The sequence below is a fragment of the Tachypleus tridentatus genome, chromosome 7 (assembly GCF_004210375.1).
Source record: "Tachypleus tridentatus isolate NWPU-2018 chromosome 7, ASM421037v1, whole genome shotgun sequence".
NCBI classification, from domain to species: domain Eukaryota; kingdom Metazoa; phylum Arthropoda; class Merostomata; order Xiphosura; family Limulidae; genus Tachypleus; species Tachypleus tridentatus.
In genome coordinates, this window is record NC_134831.1 from 32,416,894 (window position 1) to 32,436,785 (window position 19,892).

At 32.4% G+C, this 19,892-nt stretch overlaps 2 protein-coding genes across 6 annotated transcripts in view; one reads left to right on the plus strand and one right to left on the minus strand.

Annotated features, from left to right (window-relative positions):
* Window positions 1-19,892, plus strand: part of LOC143255376 (cell adhesion molecule DSCAML1-like) — a 77,830-nt gene that overhangs the window by 55,927 nt on the left and 2,011 nt on the right. For 2 of the 5 annotated variants that reach the window (XM_076510934.1, XM_076510935.1), the window contains 15 exons: window positions 5,887-6,186; window positions 6,464-6,718; window positions 6,841-7,122; window positions 7,604-7,870; window positions 10,033-10,371; window positions 10,741-11,037; window positions 11,533-11,718; window positions 13,594-13,689; window positions 13,975-13,986; window positions 14,661-14,752; window positions 16,094-16,277; window positions 16,758-16,898; window positions 17,281-17,314; window positions 17,604-17,764; window positions 19,298-19,495. In XM_076510934.1, coding sequence (XP_076367049.1) covers window positions 5,887-6,186; window positions 6,464-6,718; window positions 6,841-7,122; window positions 7,604-7,870; window positions 10,033-10,371; window positions 10,741-11,037; window positions 11,533-11,718; window positions 13,594-13,689; window positions 13,975-13,986; window positions 14,661-14,752; window positions 16,094-16,277; window positions 16,758-16,898; window positions 17,281-17,314; window positions 17,604-17,764; window positions 19,298-19,495 — 2,844 coding nt within the window. The remainder of the gene's footprint in view (window positions 1-5,886; window positions 6,187-6,463; window positions 6,719-6,840; window positions 7,123-7,603; window positions 7,871-10,032; window positions 10,372-10,740; window positions 11,038-11,532; window positions 11,719-13,593; window positions 13,690-13,974; window positions 13,987-14,660; window positions 14,753-16,093; window positions 16,278-16,757; window positions 16,899-17,280; window positions 17,315-17,603; window positions 17,765-19,297; window positions 19,496-19,892) is intronic. The other 3 variants (XM_076510936.1, XM_076510937.1, XM_076510938.1) reach the window with 2 other exon arrangements.
* The window catches only part of LOC143255377 (uncharacterized), a 33,977-nt gene continuing 33,410 nt past the window's right edge, over window positions 19,326-19,892 (minus strand). Inside the window, exon 5 of the transcript XR_013030575.1 lies at window positions 19,326-19,456. The gene's annotated coding sequence lies outside the window, so the exon portion shown is untranslated. The remainder of the gene's footprint in view (window positions 19,457-19,892) is intronic.

Here is a 19,892-nt window from a genome sequence, read left to right on the forward strand (position 1 = left end):
CATAATTTCACAAAACAGAAAACTAAAAAACAATATTACAAAAAGGGACTTTAATTCCATTGAAAACCTAAAACAAGACAAAAACATAACAATTCTAAAACTAAATAAAGGAAACGCTATAGTCATAATGAATACATCCAAAAAATTAAAAACATTATATCAGACACAAGGAAATTTAAACTAATACACACAAATCCAACAAAGATATACGAAACCCAACTAAACAAAATACTACTAAAAATGAAAAAAAGCCAACACAATGTCAAAAATACTTTATTCCTACCTACGCAAGGCAGACTCACGCTCACCACAAATATACTGCATCCCAAACCTCATAAACCAGATTGTCCACTACGACCAATAATGTCCATATATGAATCGTTTAATTACAATATTGGTAAACATATAGCATGGGGATTCTCTAAATATGTAACATCAGTCAGCTCATTCATCAACGACTCATTTAACTTCAAACCTAACCTAATCAACTTAATCATGAAGCCTTAATGGCCAGTTTCGATGTTATATCCCTCTTTACGGAAGTTCCAACCACTGAAACCTGCAAGATAGCCTTAGAACTCGACATCCGAGACCCTAACCCATCAATAGACATTCCCAGCAACCAGTTAGCAACCCTCATAGAATTCACCAAGATGAAGACAAATTTCATGTTCAACAACCACAACTATATACAAACAAATTGCCTGAGCATAGACAACCCAGTACCCAGTATCACTACTTCTAGCCAATATTTCTATGACACAAGTTGAAACACAAGCAATTAACACAGCATTACATCCACCACTATACTGGTACAGATATGTAGATGACACAATTGCGGGATTCACATCTACAGAACACACACTTAATTTATTCAATCACATTAACGCTATACATTCCAACATTAACTTCACATTTAAACAGGAAGAAAGTAATCAAATATCATTTCTTAACCTCAAAATTACAAGAACCAATACACAATTTAAAACAGAAATCTTCCTAAAAATCACCCACACTGGACTATACATTCCTTGGAACTCAGCACATGAAACGAAACAAAAAAAACTCAACATACTAAGAAACCAAATAAACACAGCCATGAAACTATGCTCACCATTAACGATGAATTAAACAAAATAAAACAATACTTCATCAACGTCAATAAGTTGCCTCCACAAACCGTAGAAAGCATTATACGCGCACACTTAAACAAAAGGCAAAATCAACTAACAAAAGTAAATATATCCCACAAATTAAAAAATCACGAAATCATATACTGCTGCATACCATATATTCCCGACATCAGCAAAAAAATAACCAACATTTGTCAAAAACTAGTAACTAAATATGCCATTCCAGTTAATACCAAATTTATTCAAAAACCAGGCACAAAACTGAGGTCTATGCTATGTAAAAACTACACTGACAAACACCACACCAACATTATTTATAAAATACAATGTGATAACTGCCACGACTTCTATATTGGAGAAACAAGTAGAAAAATGGAAACCAAATTCAAAGAATATAAAGTCACCTTCACACGTTTTCGAACACTGCAAATCAAATAAACACGACATAACCATAGAAAACACTCAAATACTAAATAAACAAACGCAAAATTAAAGAAGCTTTACTTATACAACAACTCAAGCCCAAAATGAATCAATACAAAGGAACACCTTTATACCTTTATTAAAAATATATATTCAAACGTCTATGTATGCCCTCTACATTCCCACACTCAATTACACAAACCCCTTCAAAAATGTGGTCACCTATCGGTCAGTAACCTCTTTCTTTTTTTGTGAACCTGACGATGACCGAAGAAGGTCGAAACGTTGTTTACTCCTCTACATACAAATTTTTCTCAACCCAAACCAGCCGTTTTACATATATATAACTCTCTGCTTATCTCCATTCAGCCACTATTCTGTCCACTTTGCTAACTTACCCTCCACACTTAAAATAATCTTTAAGAACTCTGTTTGTATGTGGCAGGATGTCAAACAAATGTTTTCTGAAAATCAAAATGCACCAAATCTTCATTCTTGTCTCATCTAAACAAGCAGATGTTCAAATAATGTCAAGAAACTATGTTGATTGCCCAGTGAGATTCTAAACTTTTTAATTAAAGACTTTGCAAAGCATTTTTATATCAGAATTTTCAAAACGTTTCTCACAACTGACCGTAAGACTAATGGTATGTAATTACTGGGACAAAATATTTCTTTGGTTTTTTTTCTGAGTATGCATTGCCCTCTGTTGGGATTTAGATTGTGACATTGTTGGAAGAAGAAAAAACTACTTTGCAAATAAGCTGTTTCGCTAATGCACCATTATCACGTATCAGTAATACAAAAATCTTTACAAACATGATTACAGAAACTGTTTCATTGAAGTTCATAGAGGGTTTAATATTCGTGAATAAAAAAGTTGGTAGGCTATACTATGAAAAGAATTGTCTATCTGTGTGTGATAAATTTTCAATTTCTCGATCTTTAAAACTTTCAGGTTTACGTTATTACACTTCAGAGAGATTCCTGAACAAAATATACGCTACTGGTCAAAATCTTAAGATCAATGAACATAAAGAAAAAATATGCATTTTGACATCTCCTGTGCTACATTGCGTAAAAACATGGCAAAAGCTAAAAAGTTAACAGAGTTTGAACGTGGCAGAATTGTCGAGCTGCAAAAGCAAGGTCTCTCTCAATGTGCCATCGCTGGTGAGATTGGGCATAATAAACCTGCTATTGCAAATTTCTGAAAAGACCCTGAGGGATACGGAACAAGAATTTCAAATGGTCGGCCCAAGAAAATTTCGCCGGCGTTGAGCAGGATGATTCGACGGGTTTTCTGGCAAGACACCAGCCGATCGTCGAACCAGATTAAGGCCCTTACGGACGCAGAATGCAGCTCAACAACAATAAGACAGCATCTACGAGAGAAAGGCTTTAAAAAACCGTAAATGTCTTCAACGGTCACGCCTCCTTCCACACCACGAAACAGCTCGGTTAAACTTTGCTGAGAAGCATCAAACATGGGACGTAGAAACGTGGACAAAGGGTTTGTTCTCTGATGAGAAAAAACAAACAAACCTGGATTGTCCAGATGGCTTTCAACGTTACTGGCACGATAAGGATATCATACGGGAGATATTTTCTACACGACACAGTGGAGGAGGTTCCATTATGATCTGGAACAATGGAGCTTCAGGTTATACAGGGGCGTCAAACAGTAGCTGCCTACATTGGCATGTTGGAGAGAGTATTCTAATTAACTGAAGGCCCTCGCTTATGTGGAAATAACTGGATCTTTCAGCAGGACAACGCTGCGATCCACAATGCTCGTAGGACAAAGGGCTTTTTCATGGCAAATAATGTGATTCTTTTGGACCATCCAGCGTGTTCGCCCGAACTGAACCCTGTTAAAAATTTTAGGGGTGGATGGCAAGGGAAGTCTATAGAAACGGACGTCAGTTCCAAACAGTGCATGATCTTCGTGAAGCCATCTTCACCACTTGGAATAACATTCCAGCTAGGTTTCTGCAAACGCTTATATCGACCATGCCAAAGCGAATGCTTGAAGTTATTCGCAATGACGGCTGTGCAACGCACTACAAAGAACTCTTGTTGGGCATTTTATACCCTGTTTAGGACTTCTTGTTGATATGGTCTTAAACTTTTGACCAGCTAGTATTTAGGCTAATATCATAGTGTTCACATTTTCCCTGTTAAATGCTAAAAAATTTATTTTTATTTTCCTTTTTCTTATTTTCATCTTTCGAAGCTGTACTCAAATAAGTGGTTGAGTCTAACAACGCAAAATGCATATTTTTTCTTTATGTTCATTGACCTTAAGATTTGGGCCAACAGTGTATTATTTAATTTTTCCTCCTTATATGACAACCGTAATTTTTCCCCACTCAAGGGCTGATGATTAGCGTACCGTTTTCACAAGAAACTCGTTCTGCAATTTTATTTTTGAGATGGTTATTTCAACTCCTTTTTCTCACATTACAGTTTCAGAATTTTATTCACTGAAACGAAAATTATTTTTCAGATATTTCAAAACCGCCAAAGTAAATATTGTACGCAGTGAGTAATTTTGTTAGTAAATGGTAAAACAACTTTTTTCATACGGACAGAAACAGTTTATTTAACGAATAATATATATATTAATTTCTTAGTTTCATCAGCAATAAAACTACGCTTTCACACTACAAATTATTTGAAGACATTTCGAAGACCTTTCTTGAGAAGTTCATAGTGAAAATAAGTTATACATCATTTTAGTTTTTTGTATAAAAGTTGAATTAAATTACAACATAATTATAACTGTATTTGGAATATGTGTATATACACATATACAATGGGTGATTTTCTTTTATACTGATATATATGTACTATTTAGAAAGATAGCTAACGCTCCATAAGTTAGTTATAACCTCTTATCCTTTCCACACGCTTCAACTTTGCTGTATTTTGCACATTATGAGTCAAATATTTGATTTCGCAAAACGTCCTACTCTTATGACCCAAGCGACGCGTAGTGGTTGTCAAGTCGAGCTGATTATTGGAAGGCATTAAGTTCTAGTACCTGATCTGTCTTTCCACATGCGTAGCTGTTGGCTTGTTCTAAAATTGAATGGTCGTTTCCGCAATTCCGTGAAGAGTAACACTGTAGGCGGCGAGTGCTACTTAGTGGTTTTCTTCCTTTCAGTAAACAACTCGAAATTAGGGAGACTATGTGAAAAAGTTAGAATCTTTGACCTAGTCGTTTATTCGTGAGTCGTTTAAGGCTAAAAAACCAAACACCATCATATATTACACTCTCATCTTAATTTCTTAAAATTATTTTAAGAACAGTTTTGGGTACCTTTATTAACACAGAGAAGTGAAAATGTTTGACAACAACAAGAAAGTTTACTCTAAACCACTGCAAACGTTACGTTGAATTTTATTATGTCCTAAATTAAGTAGTGAGCTACATTTATATGCGGAAAAAACTAATGTCCTTTTTCTTAGTTATTGATCTGAAGTTTCTAAAATGGCTTCGTTTCAGAACTGAAAAAAAAATAAAAATTCATGATAGAGATTTAGTTTTTAGAAGAAAAGAAACTTTCCGAAGCTAGGTTGTTCAGAGGTATTGGTATTTCCCTTCACTCCGCTTGCGATAAATTACTTTTCGAGTTCGTGAATATGATAAATTTTGAAATATTGGTTATATGTTTCACTTTGGCGGATATGAAGACTGCAGAAATGTCTGAAGTATCCGGAGGCAGAGAGATCAAGGATAATGATGTCATTGAAGAAAAAAGCAAGACAACAAACCACGAACTCAAAACTGAGTGGATTATTCATCAACTACGTAGGCCCGGCGTGGCCAGATGGTTGAGGCACTTGACTCGTAATTCGAAGGTTGCGGGTTAGAATCCCCATCATACCAAACATGCTCTCCCTTTCAGCCGTGGGGGCGTTATAATGTTTCCGTCATTCCCACTATTCGTTGGTAAAAGAGTAGCCCAAGAGTTGGCTGTGAGTGGTAATGACCACCTGCCTTCCCTCTCGTCTTACCCTGCTAGATTAGGGACGGCTCGCGCAGATAACTCTCGTGTAGCTTTGTGCGAAATTCAGAATAAACTTAACTACGTGACTGGTTTGCTAAACGAAATATAATCAAACCCCGTCACAATTTTGATTTGCTGAACACTGTACACACGTGTGAATTCACGCATTTAGATTGATAAATTTGAAATATACATGTCAGGAAAAGAAACTACATAAAGTCACTACTGAAGGAAGTTATTGTCACATTATGATTTATATATGTAAAAGTAAGTGAATCATGTGCATACATATGAATATATTGGTTTGTTTTCAGTTCCCCCAGGACCCCCTAATATTATTCCAACTAAACCTACGGCGCGAGAGGGTGAATCATTCACTCTCACATGTTCCAGTGAAGGGGGTAGCCCTGATCCTCTTATCCGATGGTATCGAGAAGAAACCCTGTTACAAGGTCAGCTGCAAGAAGGAGGATCACGATATAAGCCTACTTCGAGTGTTTTAACAATATCACCAAAAATGGAAGATGATGGCTCCACGTATCGATGTATTGTGTGGAATCGGGCAATTAGTGAAGAAGAAAAAATTGAAACCAACGTGAAGTTGAAGGTTCATTGTAAGTTCAAACAATTTCCTGAAATTATCAAATTATATTTTCTGGTGTTTCATACTTTTCAGGAACCAAGAAATAATTATTAAAAATAATTGAAATCTAAAAGAACAACACAGACCAAGTATACATATTTGATATTTTAGATTACACAATTTTTAGTTAAAAACTTAAGACGGTGGCGCCTCAAAGCTCTATATAAAATAACAAATTATTTGTATGCGTTTTCATGTGTAATTTTTTAATTAAGTACTCAGTTTTACTTTCTCTTTTAACTTCTTAGACTCTCCAAGAGTGACAGTTGGACCTTATAACCCATTGAATATATTAGCCAATAGTGATGCTTTATTGACTTGTTCGGTCGTAGCTAATCCTCCTGTCCGTTCAGTTCGTTGGTTAAAGAATAACCATCTATTATCTAATTCTTACAACCATACCATTCTTGCTGTAACGCCAGATGACAGTGGCATATATACATGTATCGCAGATAATGGGATTGGAAAATCAAGTCAGGTCAATCTGGAACTTTCCGTTTTATGTAAGTACTTCGAAGAACGTTTTTATCATTTTGTTTTTAATTTTATCATTCTGTGTAGTTTCCAACCTTATTTGTTTTTGAAGAGTAAACAATGTAATTTTTCTTATTTCAATACATTTCAGATGGACCTAAACTCACAGTTGAAAAACAGAAGGAGGTTTCACAGGGTGAATCTTTATCAATAAAATGCATTGTGAAATCCAACCCACCACCCCATTCTTTGTTTTGGTTAAAAGAAGGCGACCCTTTTTTTCGGAAAAGTGGTGATATCTTGAACCTTGTCGCAGTATCTGCCGAAGTGTCTGGAAAATACATTTGTCAGGCTACCAACACCTTACAGGCATCAGCATCTAGAAATCGGAAGGAATTTAGAAGCAATGCAACAACTACCATTATTGTACGACGTAAGAACACTATAATTCTTATAATCGTTTCGTGATACCGAGGATTCTGGAGCTAATTAATAATTAGTTTTGTGATGTTTAAAGTCAGCCATAGCTTTGTTACTTTATTTTCTGTTTGTTTGTTTACATTTAAGTAACCATTCTAATTCTCTTTGTTAATTAAGTATTGACTAAACTTTTCTTTTGGTAGTGCATAAGAGTGCCTTTTGTCCCATACTGAACTGTATGTACATATTAATGTTTTGTTAAAATATTTGGTACAGAATCTATAGAAGTGACACTGCTGTATGTTTGTAAGTACAAGTTTTTGGTTAAAATGTTAGCCAGATAGTCTAAGAGTACGCCTTTCCTCAGACTAAACTGTATGTATTAGTTTTGTACATTGTGTTATAGTCTATAGGTATTTTTACTGAACTGTTTCTTTGACATATATCATGTGAATTTGTTGCATAATGAATATAATATGCCTTTTATTTCCCAGATAAGCCTGGAGATATTGAGATCATCCCCAACAATCCTGTGGCTATAGCTGGGCATTCATTTACCTTAACATGTGTAGCCCATCCTCCAGGATGGCCGTTACCTGAGTACCGTTGGTGGAAGGAAGGCAAAGAAAGTACAGGCTTGGCTAGAAGGATGAATTATACCATTGTGCCTGTACACGTGAGCCACGAAGGCCAGTACTATTGCCAACCTCAAAATCCTCTTGGTCAGGGCAGCATTGGATCCGTATATCTCACAGTTCATGGTAAGTTGGGTCTGGTATCAGGTTACTGGATGTGCTAGATGTTACAACTTTTAGAAGTTTCAAAACTAATGGAGACATATAATATGCACAATTTTTCTTTTAGACAAACACTGCTCAAAGTTTTCATTTTGTGCAGAAATACCTTTTCCAATACATTATGCCAATCACAAAGAATATAGAAAACTGTTCCTGTCCTTACATTACATTATTTATAAATCATATAGAAAAGTACTGTTTCCATACCAATGTTAAGTCATTTACAGATGACACAGAGAAGATGAGTAATGAAGCATTATACTAATGTAATAATAGATAGGCAAACAACAATTTACAAGCACAATGAAAAATTTTATTGGTGGTGGAACATGTCTGATCAATGGCCTATCTTTTTCAGGTATGATCAATACAACAGCAAAAACAATTTTGATTTGAAGACTTTCAAGAAAAATCTCAAGATAACCAGAAATGCTTAAAAATTGCTTTTCTCCTTCATCCCATTTAAAGCTATGATATTGTCCCTTGAATTTAGGATTCATGATTTTTTGGCTTCTTGAAGTTTCTTCTTAGATAGCTGATTTTCTGAATTGACTTTCTCTTCTGACAACAGCAGACATCGGATTTATGTCCCTTTGTAGCAGCAGCAATCCATAAATCCAACACAAAATAATTAGATGTGGGGGTGGGGAATCAGTGGTGCCCTGGATAAACCCACTTTCATTGGTTAGGTGAACGATCAGTACTAAGAAATACAGAGATCATATATTATAACAAAGAATAGAGATGTGGGGATTAAATGTCATGGAAATGGTGTCGGCAGGTGACAGGATGTAGGTAGAGGTTAAGTTTGGTTAAGTGTATGAATGATGAATAGACATTTTCAAAAAAATTCCAGTGTTACCAGAACCATTACCAAGATTTAGTGAGAAACCATTTGCTTTGATTTCTATAGTTTCAAAACAATCTTTGTTTTTTTTTAGTTTTCGGTGGATGTAGGAAAAATATTTCATCACAAAGTATTTAGTGACAGAGATTATATTAAAAAAATCTTAATTTTAAAAAGGTGCGAGAACCATAATTTTTTCCATCATGTGCAAAAAAATTAAAAATTATAACAATGTTCTGTGATTTAAAAAGAAATTTTCAATAGCTTGCTCCACTAAATTCTTGTGGATATTTCTTATGCAAATTTATATCTACTACCAAACCATTCCAAATTTATTATTTTTAAGTTGCAATTTAATTTTTTTGTTAAGCATGACTTTTAATAACTATTGAAATATTGTATGTAACCAAGTAGTTAGCTATTTCTGCCAGTAACTCTTGGTAACTTAGCACCGAAAATAATATATTTACCACCACCCCACACAAAAGAAAAAAACGAGAGAGAGAGAGAAATGTTAAAGTTGGGGGTTTGACTAAACTGGTTGTTAGCATATGAAATTGATTCACTATTCAGTTGTCTACGCATTGTAGATTAAAGGTTACCCTTTATTTTTTCAATATGGGTCAGATATTCAAAGCCTCATAATAAAATATAAGATTAAAAAAAGTGAAAATATACATTGCAAATTAAGGGATAAGTATGTTTATAAAGTGCCTTATACTTTATAATTATTAACTATTTAATAATATGTTATTGGCTCTTTTATATCTTCTAAAGGTTGCATTTAAACATGTTTGTACACTTTCATAAACTTAGATCTTTGCATTTAGTTTCCAAGTTCAATGATCACATACCATTGATATACGAGTCCCTAGTCAAGTTGTTATATTTTGCTGTTACTTTAGTGAAGTTGATTGTAGTAAGATAAGTGGCGTTGCTTTATTCGAGTTAAAACATCCTTATCTACAGGGTAAACTTTATGTAAATTCCTATTTTGTTGTTGTTGTAATGTGTTAATATTGTGGAGTGGATAATCAAAGGCCAAAATAAATGATACAGTGTCAGCAATATATAGTTATATAAACATTTTGGTTTTCGTATTTAATATCTTCTGTGGTATGCTTCGATAGAAAATTTGTACATAATAGATATTTAATCTTAAAATATACAAGTTTTATATCTAGAATACAATGTGAGGTATTAAATGCATCGCAACATTTACCATTACTCCTTACCTTTAATTTTGTGAATTTGACATATTGTCATTTTTTCTTGTTAGAACCACCATCTATTGTAATACCCTTGATGCCACAAGTAATTAAGCAAGAAGGAGACACTAGTTTTAGCATTGCTTGCAAAGCTCGTGGAAAACCTAAACCCCAGGTCCACTGGTTACACAATGGCGAAGAAATTAAAAGGGAAACCAAAGTATTTAGAGTTGAAATGTTTGACCAAGTGGAAGACAAAAATGCTTACTTGGTGCAAAGTACACTGACATTTCAAGGAACAGGTAGAAAACGAAAGACCCTTTCTCTTGTAGACAAAGGGAAATACACTTGCAAATTTGAGAATGGATTTGGAGAACCTGCCAAATCTGAAATGATACTTAGAATTGAACGTAAGTAACGTTTTTATACACACACACACACACACACACACACACTTAAGGCATTTTTTCTTCTTTTTTTTCTTTAGGTTTTATTACAGATTACGTTTTGTAGGTACTAAGTATGAATGCCCAAAATTTCCTTCAATTAGCATTTAGTTTTCCACCACAAGGTTATGACTGTGTACAAAATAGTTTGAGCAAAAATTAATTATTGTGTATATGAAATTCAGAAAGTGTTACAAGTACAAATGCTTGCTAAATATTTTGTCAATGTTCTTATAAAGTTTGAACTGTTAGCAAATGGTAAAGTTGTTGTATGTGAATAACATTTGTATGCTTTGCATAGCTTTAGAATAACTTATTTTTTTATATTTTTAGATTCCCCTATTGTGAGACACACCTACAATCGCTTGGCTTTTGATATGGGAGAAACTGCCGTTTTACAATGTAAAATGCAAGCCTACCCGGAGCCCACATTTGAATGGTTTTTTAAAGGGCGTATTTTAGACAATTACGGAAATTATGGCACGAATGTTACAGACCTGGGTGATGATATTTATGTTGGATCCCTTTCCATTCGAGATGTGAAAGATTCGGACTATGGTGACTTCACGTGTCAGGCCTGGAACCAGGTTGGAGACAATGAGAAAACAATAATTAAACTTGTCAGAAAGAGTAAGGAAATATTTGTACACATTTAATATTAAAATATTTGTACGTCGTTCTTAGAAATGGAAAATGGTATTAATTCTTTTGTGGACATTTTTAATTTTTTACATTTATCTCTTCTAATAAAGTTATAATCTTCAAGCATTTTGAAAGTTTGTACATGATTATTCATTCAGTCATTGTAAAACAATTATAAAAACACATACAGTGTAATGATGTTCCCAGAGCTACATAAATAATATTGAAAGTGATTTGTTCTCACTGACTTGGGCCAGATTTTGCATCTTTGAAGGCAAGGAAAGATAATTTTTTGGAAGGTATTCAGGATTTATATCTCGCACAGGGTGCTATCAATGATTGGCCTTTCTTTTTCAATTTCCAAAGAAGACCCAAGTATAAAATAGTAAGAATCTCACAATGAAGTGCATAATTCCTGATATAAGCAGAATAATAATTTAATAAGCTTGATATTCGTTTTTATTCCTTTCTCTGTTTTTACAGGTGCTCCAGATAAACCTTCTGGTATTAGAGCAACGAATATTAACGCTGATAGAATCACCTTAAGATGGATTGAAGGATTCAATGGAGGATTCTCAAACACAGAATTTCTAGTTACATATATAAACCTTGAGACGAGGCATTCCAAAAATGAATCCTGTCGTGATCAAAATCCATGTCAGATTGCAGGTAATCCAGCTATTCTTTGGCTTACTTTTCCTGTGAAGATACATGCAAACAGATATTTTATTTGAAATTGTATTTCTTCCATACGTTGTCCCAGACTTCATATAAAACTGCATTCCTACATTTAAACTCATTTTATCTACATTTAGTTTAATAAGCTGGTTTATTTGGAATATTGGAATATTAATATGCAACACACACACAACAGAGGAAGGGTTAAAGAACAACTTTATGGCAGAGTTTAAAGGAACTTAAATATTTTATTTATAAACAGGTAACCAACATTTTTTATAGGTCATTACGTAGTGGAAGAGTATTAGAAGTTTGCTAATGATATTCCAATATTTAAAGAAGGCAATAAACGTTCTCTTGGCAATTATAGGCCAATTAGTCTTACAACAGTAATTGAAAAGGTTTTAGAGAGAATGATTGGAGATTCACAAAGAGCCAGCATGGTTTCAATAAAGGAAAGTCTTGGTTAACAAGTGTTCTGTCATTATTTGAGAATATTACTACAAGAGCTGATGAAGGAAATACTGTGAATTTGGTTTACTTTGATTTTCAGAAAGCATTTCATAAGTTGCCTCATAAAAGACTTGTTACAAAAATTATATCTATGGGAGAAATGTTATTATATTGGATAGAAAATTGACTGGAGAGTAGGAAGTAGAGAGTAGTAATAAATAGAGTTAAGAGCTGAGTGGATTACAGTCATAAGCAGTGTGCCTCATGGCTCTGCTGTTTGTGGTTTATATTAATAACAAAATGTTGGACTTTGTTAAGAGTTTGTTTAGAGATGTTAAGATGATGTAGACTTGTATTTGATGCATTGGACCAATACATGGCAGATGATGTTTAATTATCCAAAATGTAAGGGGATGCATGTAGGTTTTCACAGTTAAAATTATTATGAGTTGAATGGGAATACCAAATATTTCACATGAAGAAAAAGATCTTAATGTTGTGATACAAAAAAAAAAAAAAACAGTTATCTAAACAGTGTGTTGTATTTAGTAACAGAGCTAACAAGATGTTTGGTAGCATCTATAGAAACATTGAATACAAGATGAAGGATATTGTTTCACTGTATAAATTACTTTTAAGACCTTGTTTAGAGAACTGTGTACAGTTTTGGTCTTCCTTCCTCAAGAATTGTTGGAGAAGGTTCAGAGAAAAGACACTAGGATGATAGTTGGGATGGTGGGATTGTCCTATAAAATTAAATTCTCTAAATTTATTTTCTGTGAAGAGAAGAGCTAGAGGAGATTTTATTGAGGTGTCTAACTAAGAGTATTAAAAGTCTGGATAATATGGATCCATCAAACTTTTTGTGTTTAGCAGTGAAGACAAACTGACGATGTGTCATAAATTCACATTTTGGCAGCATAGGAGTCATTTGCAGTTTAGATAGTATTACTTTTCAAACAGGCTTTTGGAGTTAGCTGCCTTCAATGGTGGTGGAGACATAAAATTTAAACGAGTTCAAGAAATGATTGGATGAATATGTGAGTAGTAACAGGTGGTAAAAGTTGGGTGTTGGAAGGAAAATTTGCCCCTTTAAAATTTCATACATTTATGAATAATATTCATGTCATCTGCTTCTAGTGTGAAAGATACAATAACTGTAAGTTGTTTATGGGTTTTTTGTAAGTGTAACTTGTTCAGTTATCAATAACAAAGAGTCCTACTTTAAACTAATAATGGAGACCAAGCATTTGCACTAACTACAATGTTTGTTTTAATCTTAATAAATGTTTGGCTGATCCTAAGTCTAATATGAATTACTCTAGTTTTTAATAAGCAGTATTGTAAGTTAAAATTAAGTTGGGAGATGGAATCTATGGTTATTAAATGGCTACATTTTTATCTTTTTGTTAGGACTTCAGTCAAATACAAACTACAGGTTTAAAGTGACAGCAGTTAATCCACGTGGGTATAGCTCCTACTCTGAAGATATAGTTGTTTCTACTAAAGGTAACTTTTGACTGTTAATGAGGATATCCAGTAATAAGTTTCATAAATGTTAAAGAAAATTGTTTTTATAAGTCTAAAAAAGTGTAATAACTTTGCAGAAATCACAAAACAGTAATTTCCTTATTACAAATTTAATATTATAGTAAATTCTAAGTTTAAGGCAAAAATCTTTTTTCACTAATGGTATTTAAACTAAAAGTATCTTGTTGTTAATAAAATATTACTACAATTAGAAACTTTAAATTTAGGTCATACCTAATGCTTGTTTTTTTGTTTTTTTTACAGTGAATCTTAAAGGTAAGGCACTTATTTCTCTTTGGTTTAATTTATTATTACAAGTTCATAATTCATGACAAAGCTTAGCATAATTTGTTTGGTTTATTTTTATTTAGATATTAATATTTTGTTACTAATTATATAAGGGATGAATTGACTGAATAATATGTACAATTTTTAATTAGAGAATATTTAAGTTATTTTGTAATATATGTGACTGAAAATGACTAGTATTCAAACACAGGGGGCATTGTCAACACTACATGTTATTGGGAAGATTGTTTTTTATTTGTTTTTTAATGTGAATTTTATACACAGAAAATATAAGTAATGTACCCTAGTAAATGAAACTTATAAAACAAATATATTCAAAACTTACAGAAGAGTGTGGAACAGCCAAGATGGACCAATATGTCCCATCTTGTCCCAAGGTGTTATGTTAAAATAATGGACCTTTTAGATCTCTTCCCTCTCCTCTTGAGGCTATGCCTTTCTTCACGTATTATCAGAACATTAACAACTAAAAGTAATAAAACGTACAATCATTCAGATGGATGGTCAGTTTCTAGAATAAAGAAAAAACAAATGGCTGATTTTATTTTTACCTAGCTATACATTAAAATATATCATTATTATGATTACTTTTAAATTTACTATTTTGGTAACCCTAACCTTAAACGTTATTTGTGTAATAGATATGCCTCGAGTAGCTGTTGCTCAGTATCACAGGGAATCATATCTTGTATATTTTCAAGTGAATCCTACAGGCCTCAGTTTACTTGCTAAGGTGAGACATCACATTATGATAGAAGAAAGTTTGTTTTCATTTTTTATGTAAATTTTAAATAATAATGTGATTAAAGGGGAGAACTTAAGCAGAATATTTCATGCCATAGAAGATATGACAGTTTATTTTCATTTCATTAGAAATTGTTTCTTAGTAAAGAAAATAAGGCAATTATTGAAGTTGTATTTGGCGTTAGAGATAATTGGAACAATTTGTTATAACTTGTAAGGCTTTACAAGACAGTTATTATGTTTAAAATTTGTTTAGAGAAGTTAAAGGACACCATCAGGCATCATAGAAAAGATTTTGTTAGAAGGTTAAGATTTATATTTTTGATTGATGTGAAAGTTCATGGTTAGTTTGTAAATTGTGATGTAAGGTGCATATGAGGTTTGTTCTTTTTTTTCAAATGTGGGCCATAATAAAATATTGAACATTAGAATTTTAACAATTCCATTTATTAATAAGAAAATGTTTTTTTTGTGTGTGTGTGTGTGTGTGTGTGTGCACCACTAGAAAAGAAGAGATTACTTTCAAGTGTTAGAAATAAAGCCAGAGTTCTTTTATACACTATCAGTTACACAAGAAATTTTTTGCTTATACCTAGCAAGTTTAATCAGTATAAAAATGGTAAATCATGAACACAAGTAATCTGTTTATTCTTTTTGTGTTAACTCTGAAAATAAAAAACGTCAGTGAAATAGATCATCTTTTAGTTCCAATATCAATGATATACCTGTATATTTCAATTTTAGAATTCATTCTAACGCATTCTTCACAATAGTAAAAAATAAAAAAAATTGTAAAACATGGCTTTTTTTATGAATTTCAAAGGTTAGTCACTTTCCAAAATATTAAAAACATTGTTTGTTATGTCTTATTGTTACATTTTTGAATTTCTAAATTTTGAAAGAAACCAGTTACTTTCAAATAATATAGATTCTTTCTGCATAAGAAGTGTACAAAGTTAAAAATGATTTAACATTAATCTCTCCGGTATAATGCAGAGAAATGGTTTTGTAAAAGTGCAATTTCTGTTTAAATAAATTCTTTTTCATCATTAGATATAGCAAGAAGTAAATAGCTTTTTGGGAGAGAACTCATAATTTTTTTTTCAGTTTTCATCAAACAGTTTTCAAGTGGCAAGTGTTTTTATGTTTGTTTCTTAGAAACTATACTGTGATAGAGGGCAAGTTAACTTTTGAATAATGGAGAAATTAGTCTAAAATGTGTAGCACTTCTAAAGGTAATAATTAAGTAGTGATAAAAACTAGTGATAAATGTGTTCAGCTTGCTTTCCTTGTACTGAAGGTATATATTTGGCTATGTCCTTTGGTTCAGGTGGAAGCTAAGCAAAATGGAGAAAGTGAATGGCAGTTGCAGAAAATTATTCCTGTAGAACAAGAAGAAAATGAAATACATATAGATTCCAATCATGGAGAGTTTAGTGATGTTCGAATTGTATTGTGTCTTCAAAGCAACGAGTCATGGTGTGGAGATGAAAAGTTGGCAGAGCCATATGTTGGTAAGCATTAAAGACCTCTTTGGTTAGTTTATGTATTAAGAAACCGTTTGAAGACCTGTTTTGAATATGTATGGGTTTTATATTCAAACACGTTCTGTGTGAGAACATATGGTAAAAATTTATATTCAAGTACACTCTGAGTGAAAATATGAGAAAAAACTGAGCATCAAGTTTCTTAATAAATAACTCAAGAACAATGTTTGAACAGTTGAAAATATTCTTCACATTATATATCAAAACCTATTTTACTATACCACCAACTTCAATAATAATAATTCACTAAAACCTTAAAACAAAATTGGATAAAACATTTCTTAAGTCTCTTTTGATGCTAGTAAAAATTAGTTAAAATGAAGCATGTAATAAATTTGAAATAAATAAAAGTAAGATTTATTTATTTAAACTTACAATGCTTTATAAGAAACATTTGTTTTTGTCACACAGTTTATCATAATTTAATTTCCTTTGCTGCTTTCATAGGTGGAGTTTCCCAAGCTATAGGAGCCAAGCCTCAACTGTCCACATCAACAATTATTATAATTTCCACAATAGCAGCAGCAATCTTTTTGTCATTTGTAATTATCGTCATATGTTGTTGTTGGAAGAGAAAAAATAAAGAATGTGAGTTTATTTTATTTGGAAAATTTATTTATAAGAAAAGTTTTTTGTCCATGTATATTCATAATTATTGAGCTGTGTTTCTGTTAGAACTGATATTGGCAGCAAAAAATTATTCCAAATAAGTGGTCTTGATTTAGAATAAATATATTATGTTGGAAGCTTATTGACAAGGATAGATTGTTCTTAAGCAATGGGTATTTATCCATCATGTAGTGTAAAGATGGTAGGCATGTTTTTTTTAAGTTTCCAAACATCTGTAATGTTTCATTTAGTACAGTATTCTGTTAAAACTAAATATACATAAAGCATTAATTTACAGACTTTGTAAGTGTGCTTCCACTCAGTGTTTGTTTGTTTCTTATTTTATTTACTTTTATTACAGTTATGAAAAAAGAATATGAAATGAAAACAACAAGGTAAGTATGTTAAACGTGAATGCATGTTTGTCCAGCTTGGTTAAAGTATAAAGAATTATTTCATGATAGTTTTCTCAGATGATAGAAAAATTAATGAAGACATAATTTTTCTAAAGTACATGAAGTGATCAATCTGAGGTTCACAGCTGAATAATTTTATAATATTTTATTTAGTAAACTGAACTCAAAATGTGAACTTGACAGCTAGTTGGTGAAAACACATATTTTTTTGGGTTTTTTTCTTAATCAAATCGTGTTGGTTTTTGTTGGTTTTTTTTCCCTATATCAGTCCTCTACCAAAGACAATATCACCTCCGTACTATCCAGACAGCCGAGTTGTGAACAGAGGAGTGGAAGTGCCTATAGAAGATACGAGCAAGGCTCCAGTATATGGACATTCTTTTCAAGGTTTTAATGGAGGATTAGTCAATGGTTCTGTTCATTCTAATGGTACATTTTGCTTCAATAAGTAATTTTGTAGAGTACTATCATCCAAATTTACATGACATAATAGCATATAATTTTTATTTTAATGCAGTAGGTAGGCATGTGGTGTGTTTCCTTATTCCCTTATTTAATGTGAGAATTTTCTAAATTTCAAATTTCTCTGAATATTGTGGATGTAGTTCTGATACAGAATGTTGGTGACAGGAGCTATTAATGAAACTATGTCATTGAGTAACAGTTATTGTGGAAGGATTTCTCTAACATTAAACATACTGCACCAGGAAGTCAGGTTATGCTCTAAGATATAATATCTACATTGCAATGAGAGTGACTATCAGTCACATGAGTAATGCCTGTTTCTTGAAAATAATGAAATTTTGTTCTTTGTATATAATGCCAGGTTTTCTCTGTCTGGAACAAGACTATATGCTTAATAAATATGTATACAGATTTCAAAAGATGCACTTTATTTAGAGATATTGTTTACCTTTTATTCATGCTTGTTTGAAATGATTGTGTCAGAGTTTTTGCTCTTGTTGAAAATAGGTCAATGAATTCAGATTTTTGCTCTGTAACTGATATTCTGGCAAGCCTTCTGTTATTCTACATCTCCTATTCATTTTATTCTGAAAATTTGTTTGAAGTTAAGCAACTGCAGATATTGAAACCTTTGCTCCTAGCATTATAAGTCTGTAGACATATCACTGTGTTATTAGTGGAGTATGCAGAGAAATAACTGAATCTGAAAACAGAAAACACATGATTTTGCAACTGTTAATCTAAATTTTTTTTTTTTTAAAGCAATTCTTAACAGCATTAGATTGAAACTTGTATTTTATGTTTTTTTTCTTCAGACAAAGTCGTGTCTATGTGCTTTGCTTGTTAATTTCTTTGTGCTTAAGTTATTTTAATGATTACCTTGAATGTATAAAAAAAGTTATGGTCAGAAAACATCTGTTGGAGGTTTGAGGCTTTAAAAGCTAAATTTAGTACCTTTTAGGATTGTGCCAATAACTTTAGAAATATTTCATCCTGAACTTCAAAATGAGATCTTCAATGGTTTCTGGTTGTCTCCTCTGCTTCAGAGTTATATGCTCTTACAGATTTAACCATTCATAAAAATTCTACTTAAACTGAGGTTCAAACAGTATGTAAAGTACCTATTTTTTAACAAAATAAACTGGTTTGTAACTGTTAGACATGACATTTATTGATTTACATGAAGTTTAAATTATTCTTGTAATATAAATGTAAACAGGATGAGGCAAAAGTTATCATACAGGTTTTTTTCATTTATAACATAATTATAATTTAATTTCAAACTTTTATTCTAAAACATAATTAAATTGGTTACATTTGCTTTTGTAATGTTTTCCTGTGTACCAACTCTGTAGTAAGTTTTGACTCGCCCCTTAAAATTGGTTATGGTAAATGTACATGTTTATAAAACTTTCAATTAAACCCAGATTCTAATCATTATGAGTAACTATTGAAATGTTTTGGAACTTGCTATTATATCTTTTATCTTACTTTTAGGAATGGTATACATGCCAGAGCAAGAACCAACTGGTAATGACAGCCATTCAGATTTGTGGATGAAAAATGGTGGCGAAATACCTCCTGAAAGTTCTTACCATGCCTATGATGGTGGACTACCTAATGGCTATTACTATGCAGAGGACTACCAGCCACTGTCTGAGGATGTGATGAACATGAAAAACAGAGAGCATTCACGTAAGCATGAAAATTGAGAGGCTCAGAGTATAAAAGAATTGGTAACAGTTTCTAACATACAGTAAATGAAGACCATTTTAAAGGATTGAAAATGGCTTGATTGAGTAATGAAGGAAAGTATTATAAATGCATTATGTCTCAATAAATTTGTCATTTTGGAGAAAATCTTAAGAATCGTTATCTTTCCTTATTTAACAATCTCTCCATTTTAAGTGCCATATTAGTAACCTTTCTTTGAGCAATTTTCAATAACTTGCTGCCCTTCTTAAGGTAAGGATCCCAAAGCTGGACCCAGTACTCCAAATGTGGCCTAACCAGTGACCTATACAATGAATTATTACATCTTTATTCAATATTTATGTAGATACAACCTAAAATCACATTTGCTTTTTTTTCT